The sequence below is a fragment of the Crocodylus porosus genome, unplaced genomic scaffold, assembly GCF_001723895.1.
Source record: "Crocodylus porosus isolate Cpor-Errol unplaced genomic scaffold, CroPor_comp1, whole genome shotgun sequence".
Taxonomy (NCBI): domain Eukaryota; kingdom Metazoa; phylum Chordata; order Crocodylia; family Crocodylidae; genus Crocodylus; species Crocodylus porosus.
The window spans coordinates 152,904,963-152,915,873 of record NW_017728886.1 but is presented as its reverse complement, the minus strand read 5'-3'; the positions used below and the strand labels follow the sequence as shown (position 1 = coordinate 152,915,873).

General features: G+C 46.3%; 1 protein-coding gene across 1 annotated transcript in view; it reads right to left on the bottom strand.

The window, feature by feature from the left end:
• The window catches only part of SMIM13 (small integral membrane protein 13), a 24,802-nt gene extending 13,897 nt beyond the window's left edge, over window positions 1-10,905 (bottom strand). Inside the window, exon 1 of the mRNA XM_019543247.1 lies at window positions 10,715-10,905. Coding sequence (XP_019398792.1) covers window positions 10,715-10,790 — 76 coding nt within the window. The 5' untranslated portion in view covers window positions 10,791-10,905. The remainder of the gene's footprint in view (window positions 1-10,714) is intronic.
• Between the last annotated feature and the right edge of the window lie 6 nt (window positions 10,906-10,911).

The following is a 10,911-nucleotide window of genomic DNA, read 5'->3' as shown; positions in this document are numbered from 1 at the left end:
ACTCAGACACATGGAGATGAGCACCGTCCCATTGCTTATTATAGTTCTGCTCTTGACCCTGTTGCAGCTGGACTTCCTCCATGTCTCCATAGTGTAGCTGCAGCTGCTGTCACTGTTGAACGTTCCTCTACCCTTGTATTAGGTTCTCCCCATGTCCTACATGCTGTAGCAGCCCTTTTGCTAAAAACAAAAACCCAACACCTTTCAAATGCTAGATTAACTAAGTATGAAATCTTGCTTCTCTCTGCTGAAAATGTCACCCTAACTAGGTACCCTGTTTTAAACCCTGCTTCTCTGTTACCTACCCCTTCAGATGGTGAACCCCATGACTGCATTTTTGTTACTGCTCACCCAACAATGCCCCGCACTGATCTAAAGGACAACCCCTTGCAAAACCCAGATCTAGTATTCTATGTTGATGGATCTTGTCAAAGAAACTCAAAAGGTTCCCTTGTTGCAGGATATGCAGTATGTTCCCAATATGATGTTACAGAAAGCCATCACTTACCTAATGTGCATTCAGCTCAAGTTGCCGAGCTTATGGCCCTCACCAGGGCTCGCACCCTAGCCTCTGGTGCCTCTGTTAATATTTATACTGATTCTCACTATGCTTTTGGCATTGTACATGATTATGGTCAACTCTGGAAACAAAGAGGCTTCCTCACTTCAGGAGATGCCAAGATTAGTAATGGTCCATATGTAAATGCCTTGTTAAATGCTTTACAATTACCTTCTGCTGTTGCTATTATTAAATGTCAAGCTCACCAGAAACCTTATGATGATGTCACACATGGGAATGCTCTGGCAGATTCCGCTGCCAAGCCTGCAGCTATTTCCACTCCTCAGGCTATGCCTGTGTTTCTGTCTATTCCAACTGACCAGTCTCCATTGGGACGTCTTCACGACGTTGCCGTCCTCCAAGATCAGGCTCCAGAACCAGAGAAACATACATGGAGACTGGCTAGGTGTTTGTTACACCCTGACCATTTGTGGCGCTCCCTGGACGGCCTCCTGGATGCTTCATTGGTCCTTCTTCCTCAGCTTGCTCGCATACACCATGGCATCGCACATGTGAGCAAAGGGGGAAATGATACAAGCTGTTAAGCCTGATTGGTTTGCTCCAACTTTTCCATCTGTGGCTCAACAGTACTGCCACACCCGTCCTATTTGCCAAGCCCATAATGTGGGAAAGCCTGTAAAAACAAAGAAGGCAGCACATCCCCACCTTGGGGACCGTTTGTAAATTTACAATTAGATTTTATTCAAATGCAGAAATGTTGTTCTTATGAATATGTTCTTGTTATTGTACATATGTTTTCTGGATGGGTAGAAGAAGCCTACCCATGTGCGAAAGCTGACACCATCACTGTAAGCAAAAAGTTGCTCAGAGACTTTATTCCAAGGTTTGGTATTCCTTTATTCCTAAACTCTGATAGAGGAACTCATTTTACTGGACAGATAATGAAAGAAGTCTGCAAAGTCCTGCAGATCCAACAGAACTTTCATTGTCCATACCATCCACAGGCCTTGGGCCAAGTAGAACACCAAAATGGCATTCTGAAAAATAAACTGGCCAAAATTTGTGCTGAGACTCACCTAAAATGGCCAGATGCACTTCCCATAGCCCTTATGAGTATGAGATCTACTGCCAACGGAAAGACTGGGCTTAGCCCACATGAAATTCTAATGGGAAGACCCATGAGGCTCCCCACCTCGCCACCTGTTGCCTCCCACTTTTGTGATATACATTCACTTGTTGATACCATTCTGGACTATTGTAAGGCACTAATAAAGTGTGTTAAGGCTTTTCATTCACACGTACAGGCAGCTCTCCCCAGAGAACCAGATGAGTTGTGCCATTCTATCCTGCCTGGAGATTGGGTCCATATAAAAGTCATCGCTGGAACCTCGCTGGAAAGACCCATTCCAAGTACTCCTGACCACCAACACTGCAATAAAGTGTCAAGGACTCCAGACATGGATCCACGCTTCACACAGTAAGAAAACATCAGCCCCGTTAGACCCCGAGTCTCCTCCATATCAGTTTTGTAATCAGCCTCCACAAACTGGTAGTGAGCCTAGCATCTGCCAGCAGGAGAGCGCAAGACCAGTAGTGAGCCAAGCACCTACTGGTGAAGAGGATTTGCCACTACAAAGCAAAGAGGATGTACCCCAACGATATCACTATTCCCTTCAGGACAGGAAAAAGGCCTCTACCTAGTTCCTGGTTCCCGAGATGGAGTTGGTTAGTCGTGACTTGGGTAGTTCTCAGTATTTCTTTTTGGGTCATCTTATATGAACTTGACTCATCAGTTATGAGAAACTCTGTAAACCAAACTACACTTCCACACTGACAAAGAAGATTGTTTCATGAAAATATGTTCTTGTCTTTAGTTAATCAAACTGCGATAGATTTAAGTGTCTCTCGTTGTTGGATATGTAGTCATGTCCCTATCTATTCTACCGGAGGGATACCCATGATACCGGTACCCTTGAATGCAACTCAGATGTTAGCCCCTTACTATTCAGATTTTTCAATGCAACTCAGATGTTAGCCCCTTACTATTCAGATTTTCATGGAAATGAAACTTGGCAGAACGTAAGTTGCAACCGGTCTATGTATGATTAGCATATGCCACCCCTGGAAAGTTCTGTTGGACCTGTAATGGATCTCAGGTTGTAGTAGGAGTCAGTAAGTGCAAGGGAGAATTTAAGATAAACGGTGCTTCGTTTTCTAATGGTTCCTGGATATCTAACTACTCCCCTGCAGGTCAATTTTCAGGCTATTATTCACAATGGATGATGTCCCCACGCTGTAATACAGGTGGATTTACTGCACTAGCTGGTCACTATTTTGTGTGTGACGATAAGGCCTATAAAAATCTTCCCTCCAGTTGGAGAGGAATGTGCTATGTCTCCGCAGCGTATCCTGCCTTTACTATTAGATCTCACTTACCTAAAGGAAGAATTCACAATGTTCGCGAAATTATAGAAAATCAAAGGTTTGGGGGTATAATGTTCCCCAGCTATGGCACAGCCTTAGCTATGTCCGAGATAAAGAAAGTTGCAGCATCTCTGGAAAAGATTGCTAATGCTACTGCTGATAGTTTTGGTAAAATAAATACAGAAATGAAGGAAATAAGGCAAATGACATTGCAAAACCATCTTGCATTAGATTATAGACTAGCCAGCAAAGGAGGAGTCTGTGCTTTAATAGGTAAAGACTGTTGTACTTATATTCCTGATAATTCAGAAGTAATTCAGGATGTAACTAAACATATTTGAAAAGAAGCAGCTAAATAGCATGAGTCAGATAGCTGGAATTTGAGTTCTTGGTTTAGCTCTATTTTAAGTTCCTTAAGCTCTACTGTCATTTATAGTTTGTTGATATTGTTTGTTGTTTTTATTGGAATATGCCTAGTGTTTATGATAATACAATGTTGCTTAAGTTGTGCCGCCAAGCAAACGCGGAATAGCCCATCAACCAGAAATGAAATACATAATTTGTATGTTGAAATAGCAGAAAGTAAAGAGAAGGAAAAACTAAAGTTGAAAGGCTAATGGCTATAAATATCTAACTTGTTGGGGAAAAAAAGAGCAGGAAATGTGGTAGTGGAATTGGTCGGCTTCTGGTCTGCTTAACTAGAAAACTGAGACTGGAAGTGCTGATACTGCTTATTTTAGTTACATGTTCTGAGATAAAGAATCTTGAATGCCTTGTTTTGTTTTGATATATTATCCCGTGCACGGATGTTTTCTTTAAGTAAACTGTCTGTATGTGTGTGATTTACTATTGTTTTATTTCTCCAAGGTCATATTTTTTTTCTCTTTCTCTTTCTTAAGTATAAATATGCTTGTAAACTTATAGAGTTCAAGAAATCCTTTGAAACAGACAAGTGGGCAATTCCTCTTGCTGTATGGAATTCTCCCTGCGATCACAGTATAGCCCTAAATAAAGAAAAGCTGGCTCTGTCAGTTCTGATTCAACCACAATGCGAAGTTTGAATTCTTCCACATTGGGTAGCACCTACACCTCTGCCCCACTCCCTAACTCACCATGTGGGTCTCGATCTGCACCCCTATGCCCCTTTCCCCCCCACAGACTTACCAGTAGGATGCTGCTCTCCAAGCTGCTGGGCTGCCTTCCTGTAAATCGGCTATCGGGTCAGTATCAGCCAATACGGCTGGTTAATAATCAGCTATTGGTATCAGCAAAGAAAATCTTTATTGGAGCACCCTTATTAACAAGGTAATTTAACCTCTGTACCCTTTTTAATCTTTACAGTGGGGTACCATATCCCTACCTCAAATATTCCAAGGCTAAATTCTGAACAGTTATAATACTAAAGTTAACTGATGTCTGTATAGCACTCATATTAGGATGATATTCACCACTGATGTGCCAACATAAAATAGAAAAAAAAAATCTATAACATCTGGAAAGAAATAATGAACAATCTATCTACTCCAGCATTCCACTTAGAGCACCCAAAAAGACTTACCAAACATGCACTGTGGAAAATCATGCAAGTGATTTCACATGGCTCTATCAACAAAGCAGATCAGCAGCAGCATGCTAGTATTGTCTGCATTGCATCTGCTCTTTAATAGTGAAAAGATGACTCACACTGACTAAAAATGTTGATCGTTATATTAAGTATGAAGTTTAGCAAAAAGATTCAGTCAACTCTTTTTATTAAATAGAAGAAAAAAAAAATCATTAACTCATATCCTTCTAATACTGGATGAAAAACAGCCTGACCTGCAAATGATCAACTGCATAATACTTCAGTGCAATTATAGTGCCTGGAGAAAAAAAGCTACATTTCTGAAAGGGCTTTCTTTAAAAAAAGGTCAAGTCTAATCCAATTGTGACTGTCACTTAAAACTACCAATTGCAATGCTTAATCAACATGATTTAGCAACTCCTACATTTGGCACTTTACAGTAACTGTTATTCTCTAATTCCCCTTTTCTAAGTATCTGCTGTGTTACAGAACATTCTCATTTCAAAGAGCTGAAAGTGATATCTGTACATCTTCATGCATAGGAAACAAACTGTAGGAAGGGAGGAGGGAGAGGGCATACTCTTCCAAGCCCCGCCCATAAATTACCAAAGCAAAATACAGTTTAATTTATGCAATTAAAAATATAATTATAGTGGTAAGAATACTGATCTCTGACTCAGCAGAACAGGATTCAACTCCCTGTTCTTCCCAACAGTTCTTATGGGACCTTGGGCAAATCACTTATAGTTTGGCCTGTGCCTCTATTTCCCACATGTAAAATAGGAAAAAAAAGCAGTGTCCTGTTATAGAGCTATGCTGAGGAAATTAAGTGCTCAGATACTATAGTAACAGAGTAATAAAATATAGACTGCTTGACTCTACAAAGCTCCTGTAAGACTGGTTTGCCCTCCATGAAACTTCTCTATTATAGACAAGGCTATCTTAGGAACAGGGACAAGGAAATACAAAGAGTATTTATTTCCTATTTATAAAAGATATTTTAAAAGCAACTTCAAAGAAAAAATAATTTTCTCTTTTAATTCCTTGAGTATAGTGTTGGGGCGAGAAAGAAACGAATGTCGGCTTTGTTATCTTCAATGTATTTTGAAGCCCCCCAACGCTAAACAGAGTGATGAAACAACCAAAATGTAACACTAAACACTAAAGAAAGCTCCTTGAATAGTCAAGGTTCAGGAATTCCCCTGCCTAAAACTTATTTCAGCCTTCTGAAAAAAAAGGTGCACAGAAGTCCTCCATCTCAGCAATGTCTCTTAAATCTGCTCTTTTTGGCTAGGGACAGACATTTAAAAAGCCTGAGCCTGAATTGATTCAATCTTTGTAGGTTAGCCTAACCTGAGCAGATAGAACTGATTTGCAAGTGAATGGAGATGCAATTTTGATTCTGGAAATGCAGGCACATGCCTGCAGTGGCTCAGGCTAGAAGCTGGGGGAGGTGGGGGGGGGGAAGCGGTACAGTGAGCCCTCCCTTCCCTTCAGGCAAGAGGGAAGCTGAACAAAGGGGGGCATGGCCAGGCCCCACCAGGCTGAATGTGACTGGGGAGGCATTTAAACCCCCACCCTGGCTTGCAGGGACCCCAGCTAGGATCTGCCCAGAGTCCCCCTCCCAGCCAGTGAGCGATCCCACTGCACCTTCCCAGCTGCTGTGGCTGGGTCACTTGGGGCAGCCCAGGAGCAAAGGCTTAACTGGGGACAGAGGGGCCCAGGAGCAAAGCTCCTGCCCAGTGGCCCCTTCTACTCACTGGAAAGCGGTTCCCGGGATGGCCCTGTCCCCTGCTGCGATCTCCTGGCCCCCTGCTGCTCACCCCCTGAGCCCCAGTGCTATTATCTGTGTCACATGGGCTGCTGGGCACAGAGCTGGGCTCACTGTTCCTCTGCTTGGTGGTGGTACAGCACAGACCTGTGCACCAGGTGCCAGGCATGGGGCACTATGACAGCAGCTGCCCCATCGCCGTCATCATCAGGACAGCCTGCCCTGGACACACTGGTAGGTGCCACCCAGGCTGCCAAACTAGGGCTGGCCACCAGGCAGGCAGACAATGGTGGGGAAGCTGCAGGGGTATCACCTCACACCTGATACACAGGGCCGTGCTGCGTCTATGGCTTCCATGCTGCCACCACCTAGAGCGTAAACACATGCTGGACAAGCATGGCCCCCTAAGGCAAAGCGAGGAGGGAAGGGGTTTATTTCCCTCTCTGACCTCTCCCACCAGGGATCTGCAGTCAAGGTCTGCTAGCCTTGGCTGCTGCCTCTGCCATTCGCACCCAGCCAGGCAAACCCCACCTGTGTTCCCCCTCAGGGAGAGGGTGGAATAAACCCCTCTCTACCCTCCAGCCACTCCAAAATTCATCTTAGCCCCTGTAACCACCCCTCCGAGCCCCGCCACCATCGCCTGCCCTGACAGGCTACAGCAGCTCTGCTCCCCACTCCTGCCTGCAGCACAGCTCCCTCAGAGAGGAAGAGGCTCGCATGCCTCAGGACACCATTCCCCACCTTTGCAGGTCCAGCAGCAGGGGTGGGGGTGTGGCCAGATGCAAGGTGGCATGGCTCCTTGAGGTGAAGGGGACAGGGAGGGGGTTTATTCCCCCCTCCATCCTCTCTCCCCCAAGACAACCCCAGCCAGGATCTCCCTGGCTAGGTATGAGTGGCGGAGGTGGCAGCTGGAGCTGGCAGACCCTGGCTGTGGTCCCCTGTGGGAGAGAGGACAGAGGGGGGAATAAACCCCCTCCCTATCCCCTTTGCCTTAGGGATCATGTCATGCTGGAGTATGGCTATGCCCCAGGCGGTGGCACCAGGGAAGTTATAGGTGCAACACAGCCCTAACAGGTGTGGGGCGCTACCCTGATGGCTTCACTGCCACCATCTGCCTGCCTGGCAGCTGACCGCAGTTTGGTGGTGCAGACAGTGCCTACCAGTATGGCCAGGGTGGGCCCCCTTTATGGCAGTGGTGGCAGGGAAGCCACAGGGGCTGTTCTGCATCGCTGCACCTGGGTAGGGAACTGTGAGCAGGGCATGCCCAGCTTAGCACCCAGCAGCCAAAAGTAATAGGGCTGAGGACTGGGAGGGGGGGGGGGTTTCAGCCCATTTCATGCACGCTGCTGTGGGGACCGGGGCTGGCTCAGGCCCCCCTTTCCAGCAGGTAGAAGGGGCCACCAGGCGAGACCTGCTCTCCCAGCTGCATGCTCAGCTGGATCTGCCCCAGGCTAGCTTCGTGCTGGTGGGACTGGGGGGGCGGGGCAGGGCTGCTACACATCGGCCAGGCAGAGCCCGGCTATGGTCCCTAGGAGTTCCATAAACCAATTTGACCCGAATCGGTTAAGTCTGATACTACATTCAACCAAGTTTATCTTAAACCGGTTTTGGCCATTCTGAAACTAGTTTATGTGCACTAAACTTATGTTTTGTTACAGGTTTAAGCCAGTTTCTGATCACTCAAACCAGTTTGTGTTTAACTTCTGTCCCTAGCCCTTTAGACTAAATCTATGGAAAACCACACCCCCTTAGTCAAAATTTCATAAGAACAGAGAGATTTCCAACACTTTTCTATACTTAAAATTGCATCTCAACACAACCAAGTATATGCAAGTGTCAGCGTTCAGTCTGGCTGATATTATATCCTAACCATAGTTCTTTGAATTTGCATGAGCATTGTAGTGGTCTTAGCACTTGTATAACAACATAGTGTTTATTCAAGGCTGCTTGATCATGAACCCATATTTATTTAGTCTGATGTGGCACAGAAGTACAATAATCAAGGCATTAGAATCCATCATGGCCAGTCTTGACATGTCACAGCTTTTTACTACCACTGAGAAAAGGCAGGAAACAAGAGCCACAGTAGTGAAGTACAAGAAAACAGGCTTAGAAAGAAGTTGAAGGACGTTAAATTAAACAGGTCTGAAAACAGAAGACAGATGTGTGGAGAGGCAGTATACATATTAAAATGGCTGCTATTTGAGATCCAGGCTGATCTTTACATTAGTTGTGTAACTACTAGAGTGTGCATCTATACAGCTGCCTCAGGAATCCGATTGCTTTTCATTCAACAAGACAATTCAGCTTTGGCCCTTACTCACTGGAGAGAGATATGCTCTGTCCTACAAAGTGCTCTGCTCTTCATCTAAGAGCCCAGCCAGACAGGGCTCTAGAGCAGTGGTTCTCAACCTTTTTCATACCAGGACCTATTTGTAAACATCAACAGCCAGTCCTGAGCCAGTGCCCCTCGCTCCTGACCCACTGGCTCCCACCCCCAGGCCCAGCATGTGGGGTGGGAAATCAGGGAGGCTCCAAGCATGCCCTTGAAGGCTGGAACTCTGCCAGCCTGCAAGAGAAAAGCCACCATCTCCCATGGTTTTTTCCTTTAAAGGAGAATGCAGTTTAAGTTTGTTCGTGATCATTTTATGTATTCTTGCAACCCATGGGTTAAGAAACACTATGAAGAGAACACGGAGAGACACTCCCCCTATATTTCTCCACATGAAGAAAAGTCAAATGTACTGAAGAAGTCTCAGCTCCAAACCCATGAAAGGGGATGGCTTTTCTGGGATGCAAAGCAAGATGTCCAGACTGACAGCTGCCTTGATTAGTAATTTAGCCAGGGACCACAAAAAAGAGGAAAGAAGAAAGGAAAAAAAGAAAAGGGGGCTATCATAATTATGAAATCCTAGAGAGGAAATGAGGGTAAGAACTGGAAAGAAGAAACAAAAGCAAGTTACTTGAAGAACAATCCTACTTTCAGAAGTGACTGAAAAATGGCCAATTTTACAATCTCTCAATGGTTTCTATGTCAGATGTGCTCAGTTTACAAATAGAATGTTTGTCAGCAGCAAGTCAGGCATCCCTCCTGTTCAAAGTCATCAGCTCCCATTGAGGAATCTGGCAATTGCAGATGACCAGCAGTTCTTAAAAACCAGACCACCTCTTTAGGGGATTATTATTTAAATAGGAAAGCAGGTGTCTCATTATAGGCATGAATATCTAAATACACATTCTTTGCACGACCAAACACAATGTTTTATAAATGACTAATTCTTGCCCATTTTAACTATAGTGGATTTTTTTCCTCTCTTCACTTCAGAAAAGTGGCAAAAATCTACAGTTCTTATCACGCAACCAAGGTTCACAACATACAGTTCACTGTGGCAGAGATGAACCACTGATCAAGATCAGTTTCAAAGCCCATTAGGTTTTTTGGCCCCAGTAAGTCCTAGTGCAAGGCCTGAGGCAGCTGGAACTATGTTCTAATGTCAGACCCCCTCCTAGGTTAGTTTGTAGGCATTGCTCTTTGTCAACATTATTGTTTAACTTCACCGGCTCTGCATCCTATATGGTTTAATTGTGTTAAATATTTTTCCATAGCAATCTGTGTGTCACATGGGAATACTATTAGTCAAGCTGGAGAAAAATGGGAATTAGTACAAAAGCCAAGCTGGACAAGGAGCCAGCTACAGGGGAGACAACCCTAGGTAACATCTACAGGGGAATGCTCAGGCTGGAATGAGTTTACAAAGAAAAGTTTTTCAAGGACTGGCTTCAGGACGGACCTCAGCGGCGTGCTCAGCAGCTGTGACCCAAACAGTAGAATCACGCTCAGAGCAACACACTGATGGAAAAACTCAAAAGGCCTGTGGCCTGCCCTGACTGTACAAGTGAGAAGATGGGTAGGGATGAGGCAAACTCTACCCTTCAAGGAGAGGAAGGAAACCAGTAGGCTCCCACTGGGTACTTTAGAAAGTAGGGCAGATTTGCACCTTATAGACCAGCGGTGCCCAATCTTTCCACCCCACTGACCAGAAGGGCAGTGCAAGGTCTATCTGCAGGACAGTGGGCTTGACCTGGTATGCAGGGCTGATGCAGTAAGAGTCTGATCCAGCTGCGGGTGGGGGGGAGGGGAATGTACAGCCCAACCTAGATCTGGACATGGTACAGGCGGGGGCTGTAGAGGAGCCCTGATCCTAACAGTTCCTGGAGGGACTGAAGCACCCCCTCCCCCCACCCCCACCCCTGGGGCTCTCCCCTCTCTGCACCTGTTGCAGCTCCTGCTACAGCTCGTGGGGGCCGCAGGGGGCTACCCCGAGACAGGAGCGGGCGCACGGGGGAGGGGGGGCGGTTACCCCGGGATAGGAGCAGACACACCGCGGGGTTTACCCCTTGACAGGAGCAGGCGTATGGGGCGGGGGGGACTCACCGCACAGCATGAAGAGCAACACGCAGGCCAGCGTAGCCACGATGACCAGCAGCGTAAGGCCGATGCTCTGCCACATCCTGGCAGCCGGGCGCCCTCAGGGAGCGGCAGCGGGCGGCGGCATCACCCCGGACGCGGGGGGAAGGGGGAGGCAGCCCCCGCCCGGCTCGAGCCGCGTGCGGGGGGCGGCGGGGAAGGAC